Source organism: Chaetodon auriga, chromosome 20 (assembly GCF_051107435.1).
Source record: "Chaetodon auriga isolate fChaAug3 chromosome 20, fChaAug3.hap1, whole genome shotgun sequence".
In the NCBI taxonomy this organism is placed as follows: Eukaryota; Metazoa; Chordata; class Actinopteri; order Chaetodontiformes; family Chaetodontidae; genus Chaetodon; species Chaetodon auriga.
This window is the reverse complement of record NC_135093.1, coordinates 4,118,112-4,140,593: the sequence shown is the minus strand read 5'-3', so window position 1 is coordinate 4,140,593 and position 22,482 is coordinate 4,118,112. Positions and strand designations below refer to the sequence as shown.

At 45.0% G+C, this 22,482-nt stretch overlaps 1 protein-coding gene across 2 annotated transcripts; it reads right to left on the bottom strand.

The window, feature by feature from the left end:
• Positions 1 to 1,126: 1,126 nt before the first annotated feature.
• arhgap27 (Rho GTPase activating protein 27) lies at positions 1,127 to 21,453 on the bottom strand. 2 transcript variants are annotated; one of them, XM_076760028.1, is made up of 19 exons: positions 21,389 to 21,453; positions 19,626 to 20,428; positions 10,394 to 10,870; positions 8,806 to 9,045; positions 7,682 to 7,762; positions 7,419 to 7,541; positions 6,395 to 6,481; positions 6,235 to 6,297; positions 4,721 to 4,788; positions 4,492 to 4,579; positions 3,789 to 3,890; positions 3,390 to 3,488; positions 2,874 to 2,979; positions 2,653 to 2,787; positions 2,358 to 2,456; positions 2,195 to 2,272; positions 1,954 to 2,085; positions 1,683 to 1,788; positions 1,127 to 1,550 (listed from the first exon to the last, which is right to left on the bottom strand). In XM_076760028.1, the coding sequence occupies exons 2-19, from the start codon at positions 20,370 to 20,372 to the stop codon at positions 1,373 to 1,375; spliced, it is 3,009 nt and encodes a 1,002-aa protein (XP_076616143.1). In that variant the 5' UTR covers positions 20,373 to 20,428; positions 21,389 to 21,453; the 3' UTR covers positions 1,127 to 1,372. The 2 variants fall into 2 exon arrangements, with proteins under 2 accessions (XP_076616143.1, XP_076616144.1); XM_076760029.1 differs by lacking the exon at positions 6,235 to 6,297.
• Positions 21,454 to 22,482: the final 1,029 nt, after the last annotated feature.

The window sequence follows — 22,482 nt, the reverse complement described above, 5'->3', positions numbered from 1 at the left end:
TATTCAAACTATTTAAAAATATCTCCACCTTGACTGCTGCAACATTAGAGGCTGCTTGTATATAAAGGCGCCAGTAATGGTAAAAACAATTGTATAACATATGGAACAAAGTACATAAGAAGTACTTTTACTTGTAGTAATTCAAGTAAATTTTGCTGATCATACTTTTTTGCTGAATTGAACTTTATATCATCTGATTAAATCATCTTTCAGTTTCAAAATGACACCAGACCATTCTGTTTTTTTTCTGATTGTTCCTTTAAAGACACATTTTCACGGACCTTTTGACAGGAATAAATAAACAGCTGTTCTTTTTTTTTTTTTTACAAAGTTATTTTTTATTATTGGATAACTTGTGCATTTTTGACAACCTGCAGCATAAATATGCCATCTATTTCTATTTACAGATCACAAATCTCGTCTAGAATCCACTTTCATGGTTCATGGTCAGACCGATTTTACTTCCAAATGTCAAAAAATGTTTCTCTAGTTTATATTTCTATATTGTTATTATACAGTTTCGTCAAGTACAGCATGATTGAAAAATGGCATTTTACAATTCAGTGGAAAATAATCTATAGGTTGCACAAGTATTTCTATGTTACCATCTACTTCACAGCAGGATGTTGGTATTAATATTTCTTTTTATACATTTCTATATTACAATAAAATTCATAGGTAAAAATAAGACTGAGAAACAAAACCACAATATTAGAATATAATCTCAGTTAATTCCATATGTGATATACTGTAACTTCAAATTCCAAACAATATTTAAACATCATTAAAACTTTCTAAAATAAAGATAGAAGCAGTCATTGATCATTTCTTAAAGACAGCATTAATGCATCCGTCCAAGGTTGAGTTGAGTTCTGTTACCGCTGCGATTTAAACAAAAAATAAACCATTAAAATCTCCAGAAAGTGACTTGTGAGATTAAGACAGCTAGAGTCAAGAGCAATCTGATACAGTCCTCCTTCCACCCAAGCAACAAGCTCAGTAGCTCTGAGACGGGAAAGCAAACCACACCTGTTTACACCTGTGAGGCTCGACTCCCAGTCCAACAATACTGCTAGATACTTGCAACAGTGTCAGCCTCCTATGGAGTAAAACTGGACAAAACGATGGTTAAACATGCTTCAAATATTCTCAGGAAAGACCACCTGAAGATCCCTTTATCTAATTTTTTTTTTTTTTTTTTTTTACACGGTTAAACCTCAAGTATTCTGAGCAAAGAAAACTTGAAGAGCCCTTTAACGTATTTTACAGCACCGAAGCTGTTTATGTGCACGCAAAGGTAAAACTAGCACTTGAAATAACTTGAGCACATTCAGACGTTTGCCCAGGGCTGCACCGGAGGCTTGTGACTGCTTTAGCTGGAGTAGAAGATACGCTCATATTCATTCAGGATGAACTCCACGATCTGGTTCTGGAAGACCATGTGCATGGTGATGTTGGCCGACTCCATCTCCGGCCGAAGCAGAGTCGGGCCGAACACGATTGCCACATTCTGCACCGTCATGCGATTGTCCTCCCCGTACTTAATGACCCTGTCAGGGAAAAACACGGACGATTCTGTGACAAGTCATAATTTCCCTTTTACGTATCTGCTGTAAGTTCTCACACAGTTTGATGGAAACAGGATAAATAAACAAATATCTTTAAAAAAAAATGAACCATACCTGCGTAAATGCCCAAAAAGGAGTTTCATGGTATCATGATTTGAAGGAGGAAGCGATTTGACCAGCTCATAAATACAAGACAGCTTTGTGTTGTAATCAGGAATTCCTGGAAAAACAGGAAACAAATTATGAATCACTTCTAACTCTAATTACCATCTACCAACCACCCACTGCGCCATTAACGCTAATTCAAGTATTTGCTGTGTTTAGACCAAATACTGTATGCAGAGGTTTGTCTGGGTGAGACGTATGGATTCAGAAATCTGCTTACTGATGGCTGTGATGAACTTATTAAAGTGGCTGTATGGGAAAAGCGGCTCGGGAAGCTCCCGGAAAAACAGCTTCAGCGCTCCGGTGATGACGTGAACGTCCTCCCACTGACCGTCCTCCAGGTCCAGTTCCTCTGTGTGGACACAACATGTGCACAGTCTGTCAAAGCCCAGCAGGGGGCGCTGTGGTCTACAGTGAGAGTCAATGCACTCTGAACCCTCTGCCTCCCCTGTAAACTTTACCGTGATCGGCCTTGAAGCGCAGTTTCTGAATGACAGCGAGGTTCCCGCTCACCCTGTAGAGTCCGTCGATGTCTAAACCTGGAAATCAGCACATCAGCATCAGTCAGTCGACGCCTGTATTACACAACAAAAAGCCTTCAAACCTTCAGACGAGCTGGATTACCTCTCTTTTCCACTGCTTTGATGCATTTCTCCACAAAACGTGGAACTGTGGTGTTCTCTTGTGCACACAGGGTGGCCAGATGGCAACCAAACACATTGTCTGCAGCGAAGAACAACATTATTATTATTAGCAGCAGTGACGGTTGTGGTCGTTTTAGCAGCAGTATTATCCTGTCAAAGGTACTAATACCAAAGAAGTGTGTTTAAAGGTGTGAGTGTTCAGAGTCTCTTGAGTGACTCTAAAGAATTTCAGGCCCCTCTGGGTTGATTCTCTCTCGTTGCGTGTCTGAAACTACCTCGGATGTAGCCTTTCTCCTTGACTGACTGCAGCGTGGGGCGCTTCATGAGGAACTTCATCAGCTTGGTTCGAACCCTCTTCTGGTCCGCGTCTCCTGCAGAGCTGGACGAGTGCGTGACACTCGGCCTGGAGGCTGGAAAAACGTCACAGACATTTAAAACGGTTGGAGCCTGATACATCTCACTGGGTCAACATGATTTCATCATCCGTGCAGCTTACACCGTCGCTTTTCCACGCCGCCTCCGAACTTGTCATCTCGTGCTGCATCCGGGATCTTCTCATAGACGTCCGCGTCATCCTCGTCTGAATGATGGTCCTGGTACTCCTGATGCACGGACACACGAAGTGCATAAATCAAAGTGCATCAAATTGACTGCACAGTTATCGCAGCTAAACCTGAATTAAACAGTACTCAATCAGTACAAATCAACACACGCTGCCTTCGGAGTGAATCTGTCCTAAAATAACAAAATCTGCCCGGGCCTTATGAATATCTCCACTAAAAATCAACTTTTTTAATCTATTTCCAAAACTAGAATTGAATTATTTTTGATTGAGGTGCAACAATTTGCTATTATTGTATGGAAATAAGTGTGTTTCATAAAATGTCAACAACTCCTTTGTGTCAGGTTTGATGGATTCAAGACAATTACAGAAACAGACTTCTTGATTAAGCTGCTTGTTTGCACTTTATTATGGATAATTTGCAGAATTCCGGCCGATGAAGGGGCTTACCAGCTGTCGTATGGTGTCCATTAAGACTTTGTGCCAGTCGCTGATGATGCTTTCTGTGTCATACTGAATCAGAAACTCCACACCGTTCTTGCCTTTTAACTGGAGGAGAGATAATGAAGCAAAAAACTCATCAGACTTATTTCGGGAAACAATAATTCATCACAAAGTCACATTTGGATCATTCCCCAGTGATTTCCTCCTGCTCATTAACTCACAACATTTATCTTAACATTGGATATGAACACATTTGAGTTGTGACGCACAAGCGTACTGACTGAGACACACATTGTTCTGACGTGGAGATAACACAGCTAAAAATAAATAAATACGCACACGTGGTATTTGCTTAAGATAACAACACGCACTGAACGGCACACATTGTATTACGATTCGACAAACCTCTAAAACATTCTTTTTGCTGGATTTGTCCTTTGAGGCCCAGCCAATCGTCGCTCCCCGCAGGTCCACCGTGACCTCCGGAACAATCTGATTGGTCTTATTCTGTGTGGAGGGAAAAAAAAACATAGACAGCCGTTTACGAAACTGACGGCGCCGCATTCCACAGAGCGAGCTGCGCCAAACAAAAGCTGCGACTGTCAGCTTTTGACCCGAGGGCCCCTCTGTGCCGTCGCTCGTCGTGAAGGTGGCCCAGCAGCCTGGATCTCGCTGCAGCGTCACCTTTGGTTGCCTTCATGAGGAATGCCACATGACATTAAAGTGAAGAGCATTATAAAAGATGATTCAGAGGCTACCAAGACGAGCAGTGGTTCACCCAGTCTGGAACTTCTCACGCAGTCACAACACTGAGAAATGTACAGAATGCAACATGAGCAGGAGCGCAGCGTTCAGGTGTCAGCGCTCCTTATTCACGCAGGAGGAGAGCTCAGCTGAGGGCCCTCACGTACAAACAGCGGCGCAGTATTCAGATGCTTTACTGAGGGGAAAGTACTACTACCACACCGTGAAAACACTCAATTACAGGTACAAGCAACGCATTGAAAATACTATTTAAGTAAAGGTACTAATACCACACTATGAAAATGTTCCATGACAAGTACTGCATTGAAAATGTTAGACGGCATCATGAACGCTCATATCGTACCGAGGCCCCCGTCACTGCAGACTTTGGGTCTTTGTGGAACGTCAGCACTCCTCCGAGGAGAACCGTCCACGTCTGGGTCCAGTTTTTCCTGAAACGGGGGGAGAACGGTCACCACCACAGAACAAAGCCACGGAGAGCTTTGGGGGAGACGACACATGACTCCAAACACACCCAAACTGAAAAAGTGAAACTCGAGAGCATCAAAGCTCAAAGTGAGGCTCCAGCTTACCTTACTTTCTTGCCGTTCTCAGACACTTTTGTTTTGTTGAGAATTCCGGCTTTCTCCAAGTTCTGCACCTGAAAATGGATCAAAACGGTTTAACTCTTCGTGGAATCATCAGGATTCTGTGCGGAGTCAAATCATGTGATGATATGAGGGACGCACAACTGCACAATGCTGAACACGGACGTCATCAACAAAGCCATGCATGCAGTCGTGTCCAGCAGCATTCGCCTCCATTAAAACATGTGCACAAATTTTAATTTGAGATTTGAGCAAAACTTCAACGTAGAAATCTACAGAGTATTTCATTTAATATCATGTGCATGATTAAAGCATGAGGCCGGTGTTATTCTATATTTCCTTACTGTCAACAAACTCCACGAAAACATCAAAACCAACAATATGTTAGCATTAGCATCATTGGCATTATTATTTTGTATACTCCTTTTGTTTAGGATGTACATATACAGAGTTGGTTTTTTACTTTTTATTCTCTTTATGTCTCCTTTTTTTATTCCTGCTACTGTTGCTAATTTCCCCGGTGGTGGAATAATAAAGTTATACCTTATCTTCTTATTTACTGAGGACTATTTTTAGCTACAAATTTGGCAAAGTGGTGAGTATTCATCGCATGTGTTTTACGGCACAGAGGATTAATGACTGACTGATGGCTGCTTTTGTCAGTGACCCTGCGGCTGAATTTGAACCACAGCCAGCTGTTTTTATCCCATTGACGCTGTGGAGATGCACCTTCCAGGGCTGCAACTGAACGAAAACGCTGCTGGAGAATAAAGAACACCTTTTTGACGGAGGTGTAAAACAGTCATTTAGCAATAACAACTATCATGACTGTTGTGAAGCAGCGTGCTGTGGAACTGTGTGGCTGTATATAATTATTTTTTTTCCATCGTTGTAGCTGCTATTTTTGGATGTTCACTGTACATTTATAGGTCAACTGGAATTACCGCCTCGTGCTTGTTTGCCTTCGCCTGCCAGTCAAGCTACAGTTTGCATCCATCAGCTTGTGGTGACTACAATGCTTCAAATATGGATGTTGCTGCAGAGAAGCTACGAACTGTAAAAGGTGGACGCATCACACACATGTTCAGCAGCACAGCTTCAAGGTGGACGTCCAAGATTAGTGTCACCAATTCAGTTTCTGAGCACATGTGAAATATGGTCACAATCTGCCCTTCTGTTCCTGAGTTGTGGTGTTGAATACAGTGAAGCTGACCTTTGACTTATAAACTGTGCATCATTCCATCTTTGTGTGTATGTATGAGAGTGGGAATATACACAGTAGCCAGTTTGGTCATAACATGCATCCCAGCAGTGGAAATTCATCACTAAATGAGGACGGAGGATTAAAATGAAGATAAAATTCGATGCAGGGAATGAAAAATGTCTGATCGAGTGCAGCAAATGCTCCTCCTGATCTAACGTCACACCTTCCGCCCATCATAGATAGATGCTGCTATCTATGCATCAAGCTCAGGTGAACGCTCAAACTAAAGACCCACATTATAGCGCAGCCACCTCGAGGTCAGATAATAGGGGTTTCTCCAGGGTCTAAACCCAAATGCCTTGAGAGAGAGACACAGAGCACCATCAGGTCACAGCGCTTGACGGAGAACTAGCTGGATCACAACCATCGGCAGACTGTAAACCAGTTAAACTCACGTTATGCTGCGTCTCTGGTGAGTTTCCTGTGCTGGAGCTGTCGCTGCTGTAGTCCGACGTGTTCCTCCGGTGAGTTGGGACGAACCTCTGAACAACACGGAAGACCAGCAGAAGGAGATTTTAGGAATAAATGTAGTAATGGCTGTAGTGGTGCAAAGTTACAGCATAACAACACATTGTTCTCTGACACAATTACCTGCTTTCCTTAACTTAGTGAAACCTCGCTTCCACAGCACAGAGTCATATTTTAGAAAACTGTGTGTTTCTAACTTTGTGTCAACAGTTTGAGTTTGTCCCTTTAATGTTTCCACGTGACAGTGCCTCCATGCACAAAGCCAGGTCCTTAACGAAAGTGTTTTCCCCGTGAGCGAACTTGACTGGCCTGCACAAACCCCGACCTCAACCCCACCCAGCACCTTTGAGATCAACAGGAACACAAACTGCAAGCCAGGCCTTATTGCCCAAAGTCAATGTTGATGCTTTTGCAGCTGCTTTGTAGCAAAATCCCTGCAGCTAGGAAGTCCTCACAGAGGAGTGGAGGCTGGTCTGGCAGCACATTAATGCTCAAGGTTTCAGAATTAGATTTTCACCTCTCGCATATGTTTGGCGTCCACGTACATTTGGCCATATAGTATTTATACTATGTATGTGCCAAATTCAATAAAACACCAAAGACACATTTAGCTATGCAGTGCCCTCGAGCAGGTGGTGAACCTCTGGCTGCTAACAGCCGAGTTCCTGAGAAGGAAGAAACACTTATTTGTATCCAGCACCTCCCAAGTGTTTGTCTACAGCTGCAGCCCTCCCTCTGCAGCTCTGTCCTCAAGCTGTGACTGTAAATACGAGTGCACTGCCGTCGATTTGCCTTGCTAAATACGGGTTTTAAAACCTGGGAGTGCCACTTGTTAGACAGGGACTCTCCCTCACCGCCTCTGCCTGAGTAAAGCCTGCCGTTCAAGCCGGCGGACACACCCTGGACGTGTGATACAGCATGTGAATGCAGGTCAGAATGTGTGCGATGTACCCCGTCGTCCTGGGCTGAGCTGAGCTGTCCTGGGCCCATGGTGTGTCTCCAGTTTTTGATGACTGACATACTGTCGGCCTCAACACCATTCTCCAACCTGGACTGGCCGGGAGCTACGGGGGCCTGGAGGGTCCAAAAGACAGCTTACTTTAGTCCAATTTACTACTGTTTTTCTTCATGTCCTGAATGATGCTTATATCCATGTACTGCACATTATGAATAAACAGTTTTTCATTGATCCACATGTAGCGAAGGATCTTTACCTCAGGCAGGTTCCACTGAGACTTGGAGCCGTCTCTCAGGTAGTAGTAGGTCTGCCCTCGATCATCCACAGACTTGATCCACTGTTGCATAACAAACACGGCTCAGTCAAAGATGATTCAAAATCACTTCCCAAGTAACAAGCCGAACACATATTCACAGCTTCAGTTGACTCGTTGATATTAAAAGAAAATCCCATAATGATAGTAAGGAAGTGACACAGAGGAAGAATTGCACAGTGCCCATTGCATCATGGTTTATTGAGGTTATACTAACGCTGATGGAGAAACGTCCTTCTCTGCTCTCAGAGCGATTGTTTAGCATTATTCTCTGTTGTAAAAGGATCAGCATGCATCAAAGCACTTGTCAGTTGGCCCACCGGTGTCTGAAACCCCCTCCACCCACATTTTTCCAACATCCGGACTAGGGGGGGGGGGGGCTGCTGCTGACTTTTACTTTCCAAACTGATCATTTGACAGTCACACCCACTGTCGGCCTGACGGTCGATCATTTGGTCTATATCTCAGAAAACAGAGATGAACTTCCATGACATTTTGTACAGACATTCATGGTCCCCAGACGATGTCCCCTAATGATTTTGGTGATTGTATAGCGCCACCACCAGGTTGACAATTTGTGGTTTTACAAGAAACAACGACTGTGTGGATACGTCGTTACAGACAGACATGTCCCCCCTTCCCCTTCCTGCAAAACTAATGATTCCCATCATTGCTAATGAGTAAATGGTAGCATGCTAACAAACTGTAGCAAGTCCTTTTTCTTTTTTCAAATAGCTACTTTTGACTTTTTGCATGTGCACTGAATGCAACACCATGAGTGCCTTTGAGGAGACTGAAAGGGTGCAGGCTTTTTATCTCAAACACGCTGAAAGAGCCCGCTAGTCTTTGATTCTGTCACACTGACATCAAAACAGTCACAAAAGCCCCTAAAAATAGTTCCTGCAATCAAGCATAGAGGTAGTCAGGCTGGTAATATCTCTTAATGCCAGTATCTATGTTTGAAACACACAGCAGCGAGCAATCAGTCATTTTAGAAATGCCAGATACACAAACAAGTGTTTTGCAGGCTGAAATGAAGGCGATCTTGACTGTATTATCAGAGGTACCTGCTCTGCAGAGTGCTCACTGGTGAACACCCAGGTCCCGTTGGGATCCACAGTGAGGTTCCAACCAGGCGGCGTACTGCGGTCCAGGCTGGCCCTCGGGATGACGGTCCGGCTCACATGACTGAGGGTGTACTCTTTAGGGAGGGTGGGAGGGCCCGTGGCGAGGAGCTCCTCGTAGGCCTCTGGTTGATCTGCAGCTGGGTAATCCTCTTGGGGGTAGTCCTCCTCAGGCAGAGGAGGCTGGGGATGCAAACAGGGTGGAAACACAGCGTACAATGAAGACACAGGGAGAATATATAACAATTCATCGGTTCCTAAGCTGTCTGGCCCTTTGTAGCCATGAAATGGGACGCACATGTCTACGAGCTGTGTGCACATTAACCGGAGAGTGTTTTCTTTCCAGATTGTTTGATTTTGAGAGTTTAGAAGAGGGAAAACTCTGCAGCATGTCACAAAAAGCAGCAGAAATGAATGAACTGAATGAAGGAACTTTGTTGTCTTCTTTTCTGTCGTGTTAAACGGTTGAACATTTCGGGAAGTGCGCTTATCTGCTTTCCTGCGAAGAGTTAGATGAGAAGATTGATATCACTCATGTCTGTACAGTAAAGAGGTAGCTAAAGCCAGGGGCTGCTTAGCTTAGCTTAGCTTAGCTTAGCACAGATGGGAGACGAGGAAACAGCTCTGGCTCTGCAAAGCTCATAAAATCTACCTGCTTGCACTGATGAACACAATGGATACAGTTGTTTAGTCTGCACAAAATGCAGTTGGGGCTTCTGGAGGTTTAGGTGGATTTTGCTATATTTTTGATGGTCAGACTAACTGTTTCCAGGCCTCATGCTGAGCTAAGCTAACTGACTGCTAGCTGAGGCTTCATTTTTAACTGTAATGAGAGCGGTATCGATCTTCTCATCAATGTCTTGGCAAGAAATCAAATAAGGACATTTCTAAAAATGTCAAACTGTGGCTTTAATCATCGCTTGGGGAGTCCTGACCTGCAGGCTGGGGAGCACCGCAGTAATTAACAGGTCTGACTCTGACACTGGTCTTCGCCTCAGTTCAGTTTTTCATTTGAAATGTTGCTACATCTCACTGAATAATGTCAGCTGAATCACTTCCCTCTGTGGCCCCGATACAGAGCTCAATGACTTTTCCGTGACTTTGATAAATAAGTCACCGCGTTTCTGTGGCCTCAAATTATTATTCTTTCTTGGCCCATTAATGTTGTTCTCTGGCTCAAAAAAGCCATTACGGGGCAGAAAAGGGGTCAGTTGTTGCTTGTGTGAAAGTTTTCTTTGACATATTCTTAAAAAGTGAAGCACGTGAATACTTGAATCCCCCAAAGATTGTCTCCAGTTCTCATAAAATCCAAAATGAGGATAAATGCATGTGTTCTTTTAAAGTAAGGGACCCTGTCGGGGACATTCTGCACTGGTGCTGTGAGCTTTCCTGATGGAAATGAGTCTGGTCTGCTATGTAGGTGCAGGAGATTTAATCCCATTAAAAGCGGACTGTATTTACAGCTTTCCCCTGGGTGAAGCTAAAACAGGAGAAAGAGAGAGGCTAAGTAGAGCATCCAGGCTGTCCTTACCGGCCCGTCCTCGTGAAACCTGTGCACGCTCATAGGCTCCATCTGAGGGGGATACGGGCTGAGCTGCTCTGGAGGCTCCCAGGACGTCTCCCCAGACATCGTGTTGTAGAAGTATGGGCAACCGCTGCTCTCATCCACCAACTGCTCCCAGACTGAGGTCGACGCAGGAGAAGGGGAGGCGGTGGACGGAGAAAAGACAGGAGACAGAGGAGGTGAGGGGGAACAAGGCTCGTCCGCGGGGAGCAGCTCAGGCTCAGTGGGGGAGTCTAGAAAGGGGTTGTCCCAGGTGGTGCGCCCCGAGGTGGGGTGGTAGTAGTACTCCTGTCCACTCTCCTCGTCAACATGCACCTCCCATCCCTCCTGGTCAAGGTAGGAAGGAGAGTAGGAGGAAGGAGCCGAGGAGTGGGACTCGGAGATGCTTTGGCGAAGTTGTGCTACATTGACGTACACGGCAGACTGCACACTCTCATTCTCCACCTGTGAAAAAGGCCAAAAAAAGAAGATGTAGACACAAACATATGCACAGGTGCTTCTACAGAACAAGAACTAAAGCTAATGGAGGAACTGTGTGTGCACAGTGACATTTTTTGACATAAAACAAGCTTGCAAATGGAAGTCTTGTTGCTTTTAAACAGCATTTCACATGATAAAAGTCGCGTCGAGCAGTGTCGAGTGCCAGCCTTCAGCTCACTGCTCTTAGCACAGCTCTTACTACGTCAGCTTCCGCCTCGTATAGAGCACCAGAGCACAGGAAGTAGCCTAAAAAAAACAACACACACACACACACACCGCAGAGGTACTGCTCCCACAATAATGAACATTACCTCATTTTAGTCTCATTTTCTTGAGCACAATAACACCCACCCACACACACACACACTCACACGGGAGTTAAATGCTCTTATGTCAAAACTGTGTCCAGAGTTTATGCATTAGTCACGCTGCCAAGGCAGACGAACATGCACCAGTCCGTGGCGTGTTTTGCTCAAACAGCCACAGGGCTAGATTAAAAAAAAAACAAAAAAACAACCACACCAATGGCAGCATCTGACCACAGGCCAACAGGAGAGGACAAAAAACCAGGTTAAACCTCTCCACCATCATCATCAGGCCTCATCTTGCCCGTCTGAAAAGCAGCTACCCGTCCTGTGACAAATAAAAACTCTCACCTTTCCACTGCTCAAATACAAAGTGTATTTTCTATTAGAGGGAAGCTGTTGTAGCCTCCACGTCACGCTGCTTCCGAAAACAGAACCCAGCATGATTCGAGTGACTGCATGGCAGGACGTGACATGCAAATGGGCCCCATCATCACAACTAGTTTGTTTAAAGAACGACATGGAGATGTGATGAAAGGCTGCCTCAGTCCTCAGCGCTCTGAAACTGTGACGCAATGAAACCAGCACCAGCACAGTTACACCTGAAGTGACCTCTGCCGGCATAAAAACAACGTGCTCTTTCTTCAACTTGCTCTTGTCTCACCTGTGCTCCACTGAGACTGTTATTCCTGACCGTCAGAGTCGTGCGATCCACCGCCCTGCAGGGTCTTTCACACGCCATCATCAGGCACAAAACGATGGAGGCTGCTGTCTCTCTCAGGCTACGCTCTAACTACCTCTTGTCTCTCAGCTAGCCTCATGGTCTATATTTACCGAGACCTGAGACCTGTATGTGTCTGTGCTGCATCTGTTCATCACTGTGCTAAAGGGGCTGCACTAAGAGGAAACATGTCACAGATGCCAGCAGGCAGAGGAGTTTTCAATGTGATCTGGAACCCCGAGTCTAAAAAAGTCTGGACGCTGCGTAAAACATAAATAACAACAGAACGCAATCTTTGCAAACCACGTGTTTGCCGCAGACGTGTTCCTGAGCTCATGTAGTAACATCCTTCATCCAGTCATGTGTTCATGAAGTGGTGAACCTTGCTCCATCCTCACTTGTGATCGACTGAGCCTTCCCAGGACGCCCCTTTAATACCCAATCATGATACTATTACCTGTTACCAGTGAACCTGTTTACCTGTGGAATGATCCAAACAGGTGTTTTTGGACACTGGGACAGTGCGGAAAGTCTATTTTCAAAGCAAGTAAGCAAATAAAGTTTGATTTTTCATAATTCCTTTGCAGTGACCTGTCTTCTTCCTTCTTGTTTCGAGCTCCAGACACTCTTTTCTAGACATCTTTTAGACAAACTGATTTCAAAATGACACATTTCTTTCACTCGTAGCCCAAATTTGCGCCACCCCAACTGACCACAACGCTAAAATGCTACTGACACGTAAGTACATCAGTAGCACTAATTCAATAATATATACATCATATGTGTAATACAACACCATCAAAGGAACCACTTTCCATTTGTACATCAAAGTATTTCTACCTTTACTTAAGTAAAGGATCTGAATACTTCTTCCACAGGCTGAGGAGCTCAGGAGGCAAAAATGAAAGTGCTTAACAGGGCTGAAACTTCTCAGAATGGGAGGAGAGCATGTCCACATCATTGATTTCGTGATGAAACGTGTGTGTTATCCATTCAGTGTTATCACTTCACTGACTTTGCCTCATCATTGATCTCAATATAACCGTGAGGCAATCCATGCGGACAGCCAGACAACTGACCCCGAAACAGATTGATTGCAAACAACACGGAGAGGCAGACAGAGGAAATGAAAGAGCTGCAACATCGATCTCTGAAATAGCTCCACTGGAATGCCCCCATCCTCCATGCAACGAAAGGGAAGCTGTAAATACATACAAACAACCACTTTGAAGGGAACACTGCTGAATAACAGCATGCATACCTGTCAGTCCAACCACATTTACTCAAGCAATTCAACTTTTCATTTCATGCTGCTTTATGCTTCCACTCACTACATTTCAGAGGGAAATACTGCACTCCTTAATAGTTATGTTTCAAGATTTTACTGGCAGAAACAGGATATCTCAGAAAAGACTGAACCTGTTTGGCTTGTGACCCCGCAAAAAGACGAGTTTTTGGAGCAGAACTTTATCTTTTCTTCTGCCTACCTCATTCATCGAGTCATGACCTCTCAGATGTATCTTGTGAGTGTCAGCAGAACCTTAGCTTGGGAACCACTGGAATACATAAGAAAGTTCAAACTAGCTCCATGATGCCTCAGTATTAATCTAATAATGTTGTGCATGAATGCATCTCACACGTCACTGAATGCAGTACTTTTCCTTCTAAATGAATGCATTGATGTTTTTTTTTTACTTCAGTAAAGGATCTGAATACTAATCCACCGCTTGTTTTGTATCTTTGTAATGTAAACTTGAAGTGCAGAGACTGCCCACACGGCAGAAAACATGTCTGTCTCTTGTATTCTGACGCACCTTCACAGTGTATATCTGTATATCCTTACACATCACTACACTTGTTCTCTGGTCTAGCTGTGTGATCTTAAGAGTTTCTGGTGTTCCCCATAACTGACTGAAATACTCATAGACAGCAGATGTTAAGAAAACAAACTGTTAAATTCAGACGGAAACCCATGAACACAGAGTTTCTCTCGGAGCGACAGCAGTCAGTTCACTGTTTACACCACTTAGCTCAGCACAGGAAAGGAAACACAAGCAGAGGTGACACGTTAGACACAAAGCAGGAAGCAAAACCGTTATCAACGTATAAAGTACGCTGACCACAGACACTGAAATCTTATCAGCAAAAGCTGCATTGATGCCAGTGTGATCACCTACCTGAGGAACCACCGGCAGAGTCAAGCCCTGCTTGGCCCGGTGACTTGACCAAACCCTGGAGTACATGTCCACCATGTTTACATCGTTCTATTCAGAGGAGCCATGTATGCAAATGGACACCGAACTCAAGTGGCTCGCGCCTGCGACCGCGTCCGATCAACTTGTGATGGGAGAGAGGCGAGCGCGCATTCACGAACACACCCTCAGGCACACATCCTCCTCTCGCAGCAGCTGTGACAGTTGCAGCCCAGATAGAAAGGAGAACTGTGAGCTCTGTTACAATAGCAGCAGGAAGGGACTGGGTGAGGACTGGGTGAGATGTGTGTGTGTGTGTGTGTGTGTTCACATGCACAAATTCCTGCGCACAGGATAGGGGGGTAGAGGGTAACAGTCTGTGTGAGCCGAGAGCCAAAAGCAGAAAGAGACAATGAAAACAAGTGGGAGAAGAGGGTTAGACAGAGGGAGCAGCACGAACGTCGCAGGTCTCTTCAACCTACTTCCTGTTTGTGAGCCCATATGATAAAAAAGGAACTGCCGGCATAGAAACAGCCTTTTTTTCCCCAAGAGTGCACACCTTTTAGTTTTCCTCTGCTTGTGCAGCAGCTGGACAGTATTCGACCCTGCAGCCTGTCACTCAAATAACAGGGACAAAAAAGGGAAGCAATAATTTCCCACAATAATATGAGAGAGCAGCTTCTGGCGGGCAGCTCTGATGAGTGCTGGGCGAGCGCCTGAAACAGGAAGTCTGTTCAATCAACACTTCCTTCTACATGGGGCAGCATCAGCCCGTCTGCAGAGAGTAGGCAGAGCGAGTTCTGTCTGTTTCTGTTGAGGCTTCTGGGTCAGGGGCTAATGCCACGTTAGGTTTGAGGCTTGTGGGTAACTCTGCAGCAGCTTTAACTGCTGATTGCCTACTGAGGCTGCGGTGTGTATCGTGGCTGCGGTGAATCAAAGCTTCCTGGAACATCGCGACCATTTTACATTCAGTGCCTGGACAGAAGAGTTTGCCATTCAAATGTGCCTCCAAAAAAAACCATGAAAACATTACGCTGCAATGTTTCAAACATCTGCTGTGAAAATCTGTATTTAGCTTGTTTTAAATGGCAAATGCAAATTCAAGAACGCTCATTTTTAAACACCTTTGTTTGGGCCTTGAAGACTGTTCTCGAGCACGATTCAGGGTGGAGATCCTGCAGAGCAGACAACCCTCTGCCCTCAGCAATGCATGAAGCAGCAATCTGCCTGATTACTTAACCACATTAGCGCTCATCCAGTCAAACAATGGAGTACCAAATTGGGGCCCAAATCACGCCACAAAGCGCACAGTTGAGCTATTGAATCAATCTGGCTCCACCCCCGTCTTACATCACACCAGAATCCAGGATGACTCCAAAAATGCCCAATGTGGATTCCATCAGCTGATCATGTTTCTCCTTATCTGTGCACTTCAGGCCGGGTCTGCGTGCCGACAGTCAAAACCTGCTGATAATGCTTGTTCACGACAGATTTCTCCCACTCTTATTCTGGAGGTGAAGTGTTTTCTGTGTAGGAGGGGAAATGTTTTAGCAGCAGTTGCTGCAATGCTCTCTGAGGCAACTATAAATGGAAACCCCACTCTTTTGCAAAGATGCCACCTTGACATTTAGTTGCATGTGCATGTAGATATCAACAGCCGGCCTGCAGACAGACTGAAAACCGAAAGATCTGGGACTTCAGCTGTCACCTCTGGCTGAGAACCTTCAGCTCTGCACCAATAACTGCAGCAAAGCACTATTGTATTAAAGGTGGGATTTACTGAACGACAGGATCACTATAATTAAGCAAGTAATCACACAAGTCCTGTGAATATGTCTCATGCAGCTCTCGACGAAGACCATCTGAGCCTTCCTCTGGATTATCTCTGCAGCAGTTCAGTATCGTGAAGTGTCTCTGAGACCCGTGAGTTCAAAGACAAATCAAAAATCAGGAAAAACGCAGACTTTCTGCTCTCTCTTGCTTTGCTTTACATGTTGGGTGTTGGGAGCACAACTTAACGATCCTGAACCCAATAATCAAAATGTTTATAGAGGTATCTCTGAAACACACTCTTAGGCCCTGCCCTCTCATGTACAACATCACATCAAGGTCACGGGGCTAAACATCAGTTTTCCTGAAAAATAAATACCCAACGTTCTTTGAAAAGCCCAGACGCTCGTTTTACATCACGACCTTCTGCTCTGAAGGTTCCTCTTCGGCTCTTCGTATGAGAAAATAAGAGACTTCTAACCCATTTTCCAAGCTGTGACTGTTTGTCTAATCCAAACAAATGGCAGCTGGAAAGGACATATCACATTTAACAAAATGAAACATTTTATCAGCAGTTATATTGGTTTACACTGACATTTTTTTCCCCAATATTTTCCATTTTCACACAAAATAATGTGTTAATATTTTGCTTGTGTTTTACAGATAAGCACAGACGTGTGCCACGTCATCGTCGCTACTTGAGAAAATGGGTTAGAAATCATGTTAATATGCAGCAGACAGATTTCAGATCCCACATGTGACAGTAACACGAAGACTCTCCACTGTCACCTCACATATCCTGCATACAGAACATACAGTTCAGGTGAAAAATGTGCACAAACCTCTGAGCTGCTCGCCCAAACTGAGACAGAATGCATCTCTTTTAAACTTTCAGGCATCACCGTTCCCAACAGTTTAAACTATAGGACGTCCTCCTCACCTGAGAGTGAAAGCCACATGCACCTGCTCTCATACGTCTGATGGGCTCATGTGTCAGGCAGGCATGTACAGAGAGACACTCACACTACCTGTTGGAGCAGTTTTTTTTTTTTTTTTTGGCATTTGATTCTGAGCAGCAGGAATTACTCTGCGAGGCGAGGTGAGCTTACAGCTCCTCTCAAAGCATGGAAGAACGGGCTGTTCACTTTTCAAAGCCAAATGGTCAAATTGATGGGCACAAGAGGTCAGGACAGGGTCACAGTGGACATTGGACCCCTTGTGTTAACTGCCTGACATAAAGATCCATTGGATGTGTTGTGTTCAATGTACATGGAAGCTCCACATAAGCACTGAAAGAGGCCTGGATACACACTGAAGTGCAGCTTTCTGCAAGTTAAAACTAACCAAACTTCGGATTCCCAATCCCAGCTGGATTTGTCATCCACTTACCAAACTTAACATCTCATCAGAGACCAAAGAACAGCCTTGTACCCTCGGTATTAAGCGACCTACATTTCAGCTAATTGCAAGTTCTGCACATTACATATGCGCACACACACGCCAACTGCATGGCAGGCCTGGCACTGAAGCCTCTAAAGCCCTGCTTGTTGGGAGTCAGGCCAGACCCCCCTCACATCACCATGGAGATGGCCCTCCATTGTGGGGGGAGAATTCATGCACTTGAGGGGTCCTGGCACGTCCACAGGCCTGTTACAAGTGTGGGGATTCATTCATGGAGGAGACCCAGGAACAGATTATAACAAACATTGTTTAAAATGCTGGAATTCGTTTAAGTGCATGGGATTGTGTTAAAGTAACGCAAACCTCCCACTACAGGGGCAAACTGTGCTGGTAATTCCAGTGCTGTGGAGCGCACAATCACTGGGTGTACTGGGAGAGGCTGTAGCCATTACATGCGTCAAGGTGCCACAAACAGTTAAAGAGCCTCTCCTTCGCGGATCCAGAATGAAAGCTTCCTGGAAACCTGCGACAGGTGCAAAACCGAAAGCAGCCGCCGTGAAACTTACCTGAGCCAAAAGTTTGCGCCGTTTGTATCAACAAGCTACATCCAACATGAAAGCAGGCCGGATCAGATATGTTCACTCCGCTTTTCAGCGTTTCCCTGCGGTAATTCCCAGGATCGTCCGCGGTGCTGGGAAGCCAGGTAGCAGCTGGAGGTTTGGGAGTGGCTGGCAGGGACCGGGTTTAACTCCTTCCTCTCCTCAGAAGGCGCCACCCAGCTGACAGGACCTGTTTCTTACCTGATCCCGACTTGCATCAGTGCGCACCACAAGACCTACGAAGAAACCCTCATCCGATCTGAGTCTGATCCCACACCAGCTCTTCATCAAACTTCACCAAGTGTCAGCCAGAGGTTCGGTGAAGTTTGAAGCATACACACCCGCTCAAAGGGACTCCACACCCGCAGAAACTTTCGCTGACCAAAACTGCGCCTGGATCAGCTGCTTTCACTGAGGTATTCAAGAAACACCTCTTTCCGCCCGTCGAGCTGGCACGGAGGGGGCGGCCGGCCATTCATATGCTGATGAGCTGGAGCAGATACTGTGAACTCAGTAGTCTCAGTCAGGACCCTCAATGCGGAGAGGGTCCAGACCAGCAGGTGATCCGGCCTCTGAGACCTCAGCGAATCAAACAGCTCCGATCTGTGCCGAGAAGTAACCGAGTAGATGTACTCGAGTACTGTGCTTAAAGTTCAACTCCACCGGCTTCAATTTACAGCTGAGAAAAAGTCTACGAAACAGTTTGTGGCCCCAGAGGCGCGAAGCTGACTCACGTGACGTCACCGGAGTCTTGTACTCCACTCCATTGAGAAGGATACATTGTACTTTTACTCAGACAACTACAGCTACTGGTTACTTTTCAAGATTTTGTATACAAAAATCTGTGTGTGTGTGTGTGTGTGTGTGTGTGTGTGTGTGTGTGTGTGTAAGCTGCTGCTAACCTCATTCTTACCTTCATGTACTGAATCTGATCTCGTTGCTGCCTCTGGCCTTTTCTGACACAATGGGTTTGCTCTGCTCAAAGGTTTTATATTTATGGAAAAGCCCAGTTAAAGCCATCATCCCTCCAGTAAAACCAGTGCTTCTTCTACTACTTGAGTACTTCAATTTTCTGTTTTTTTCCCTCCACTACATTTATCTGACAGCTGTAGTTACTCTGAGATTTAGAATTTAGGAAATTGTACATCATTACGGATTAACATGAATTCATTTTAACGTATTAATGAGAAAATTAGCTCCAGTTTGACCAACCACAACATTAAAATACTGCTTACACGTTATCAATGATGATAATCTGAAATATAACAGATTATAGTTCAATATATCCTTATGATTATGATGACAGCTTGTATTTTTGATGATTTCTGCACATTTTTGATAACAGTTCTGATCTTTTACTCAAGTTCTGAATGAAGGACACTTTAAATAACACACTTAACACCATACACACCAACAAAGGCTGCCGGTTCCTGATCTTTTTATCATGTGATCCCTTTAAATTTGACATGAAAGGGTCTTTTTTGCTCAACAGCGTCGTAAAAACCACAAAATCATAAGTTAGTTCAATTTTGTGGGGCATTAAAACATGAAAGCTGTCTTAGGCTCCGTAAAATAGCAGACGTAGAGCCTAACTTTACTTTTTAATGGTTAAACTGCGCCCTCTCCTGGCTGCAAATCACAATGACGCGTTTTGACCTCAGGCTCGAGTGAGACGAGAACAGAAAGATGAACGCAGGTAGTGACAGGAGTCACTCCGCGTGCAGACCTTACCTGCTCAGCGGTGTGTGCAGAGGAAGCTGCTCCCGCCGTCGGATTCAAACTCTGCAGCTCAAACATTGAGTCGTCTGGAGGAAGGGGATCCGGCAGCTCAGAGAATATGTCAGGTATGGTGTCATACACAGGTAAGTTGGGGGGCGGGGGGAAGTCCATATCCTCACTGTGCGTCAGAGTCTGTTGTGCTCGATCGGCCTGCTGGCAGCTTTTGGGCAGCGGTCGTCCGTTCCTGACCTTTGGCACAGGATGAGGTTTTGAATACAGCTCCATGACGTCAGTTATCAGAGGTGCTGAGTTCACTGAAAGCCCTCCTGTGGAGTTGTGTGTCTTTGTGTTGTCCAGCGTGTGTGCAGAGCTGCTGGGGGTCTGTCCTTTCTTCGGGGTCTCGCGGGGTTTCATATCTGATATGTCCCTCCAGAGGCCAAAAGTGGAGAAGCGGTATGTCTCTCTGGAGCCACCCTGAGCTGCTGCTGTTACATCAAACACATCCACTGGCTTACTGTTGGTCACACACTCCGGTGGATCCACCTCATCAGGACCAGGACAGTGTTCAGTAAGTGAAGGCAGCTCCTTCACATACTGCGCAGGGACGTAGAAGGGCCTGCTGTGCTGGTCCTTGCGGACGTGCCACCAGTGCTCGTTCGTCTTGGACACCAGGATGTAGCTTTCATTGGGCTTGATGGACACGAGGCGGCCATCCTTCGCTGTGTACTCGAAGTCATACTGCACCGACACCAGCTCCATGCTCCGCCGCCCGGGGGCCTCGGTGTTAATGTGGACGCAGGGCGGACATCTTGGAGCTGGAAATAAAGGAGATGTGAAGCTGGTGTGGCTTTCAGCAGGTCGCTGTTGTAAAGGTCAGTCACAGCTGATAGACACACACTGTTGTGTTATCTCTTTAGTGTTGTTACAGTCATGGATGGATGACGAGACAGTGGGCCCCTGGACACAGACGAGTAACCCCCCCCCCCCATAGCAGCCAGACCCCCAGAGCCAAAATGAATCTTTGTTTTAGTTTTGTGTCTCTCTGTAGTCGTTTTGCACCTCTTCATAGTCATTTTGAGTCTTTTTGTGACTGTCTTGTGTCTCCTTATGGTTGATTTGCATCTGTTAGTTGCTGTTTTGCGTCTGCAGTCGTTTTCATCTCTGTGGTCAATTTGCATCTGTTTATCCTTTAAGTCTGTATAGTCATTTTGTGGTCATTGTGCGCCTGTTTTTAGTTGTTGTGTTTCTCTTTTTTTGTAGTTTTGCATCCTCTTGCTGACATTTTAGGTCTCTTTATGGCTGTTTTGAGTCGTCTGCCAATCAGAAGGTCGATGGTTCGATCCCTGGCTCCTGCAGACTGTGCATCACAGTGTCATTGGACTATAAATGCAGTCCATTTAAAATTTCTCTTTGTGGTCTCTATTTGTCTGTTTCTAGTCATTTGACTGACTTTCCAACAACATATTAACTCTCTGGTTCACAGACTCCCTGACCCCTTGGACCCCATGTCTGTGCCCTGTGGGCCGTCCAGTCATCCATCCATGGCTGGTGTTTGACATTATCAGACATTGATGTACAAGAAATATTGATGCAGTTTGGAGTGAAGAGTGTGAAGAAAAGGCTGGCAGAGGCAGAGGCCTCTCTTTCTGTGCACAGGAATAGACAGGAAGTTGCTTCCATTTGCTGCAAAACAACTTGAGCCTAAACTCACTGTCAGACCACTCGTGCAGCAGACTGAAAACTGCTTCGCCGCAAAACAGGAAGCCTGCACCAACCTCGACTCAGCGTCGGCCCGGCGTCGCCTAGCTGTCTGTCTGTCAGACTTTGTTTTATTCGTGGATCATGAATGAGTATTACAGCTTTTTGTTGTCTCCTGCAAACAGAATACAAAGAAAAAACAGGTTTCAAGGTTAGCAGGTGTTTCATATGCAACAGGTGCGACTTTGTGTTTTTATTGTGGCCGTATTATTAACTGTTACATTTTAATTTCAGCAGGTGTGAGCGTTTGTGTTGAAATCGTATGTGCACTGCAAATTTCATAGAAAAAATGAAATATGTAACGTGTAAAATAACTAACCCACATGGAGAAAATGACTTTAAGGCTCATTTCCAAGTTAAATTTAACTCTCACTGTCATGTTGATCTTTTTTTCTCTGCATGATTTTACAAACAGAAGGTCAAGTCAAATGAATCAGAAAACACTTTCAAGCTAAAAACAGACTCCACAATCAGAGGAATCACATCCTGGACCTACGTACCCTCAGAATATTTCGTCTTCTTACCTGATTTTGCTTCCAAAGATTTCTCGTCGCCGGATGCCTCTCAGACGACATCCAAGCAGTTTTCAATCAAAGGGGCCGAGTGGCAGAGCTCAAACTGCTGCTTACATGTTGTTTCTGCTCGACTGCCACGCTCGTATTTCCTGTTCTGTGCGTGCGTGTGTGCGTTTCTTTACCGAAAGAGGCAACTGGTGATATGTTACAGTACTAAAGCCGCAAGAAATGGGAAGTCTGACTTGAACCATACTTCCCAGTGTATTCTTGATATTTGTACATTCTTTTTATGGCGATTCACTGACAGAGTCTGGAAACACTTGCAGGGTGATGATTCATCTGATGTTACAACACAGCAGTGATAAAGACGCATCATACTCGTAAGAGCAGATGTGAGGAAAAGTTAAGGATGTCTGCTTGTATCTGTATGTGCTTTTAATATCGCTGTCACTGTCACCATATTTGGTGAAATGTGTACGTCCTCTGCTGGATTTTCAGGTCAAATACAATAAATCATGAAAAGACAGAAACTCTTGATTTAAATGTACAGTCTGTTTATATATGTTTATCATTATTATTATCATCATTATTATAGA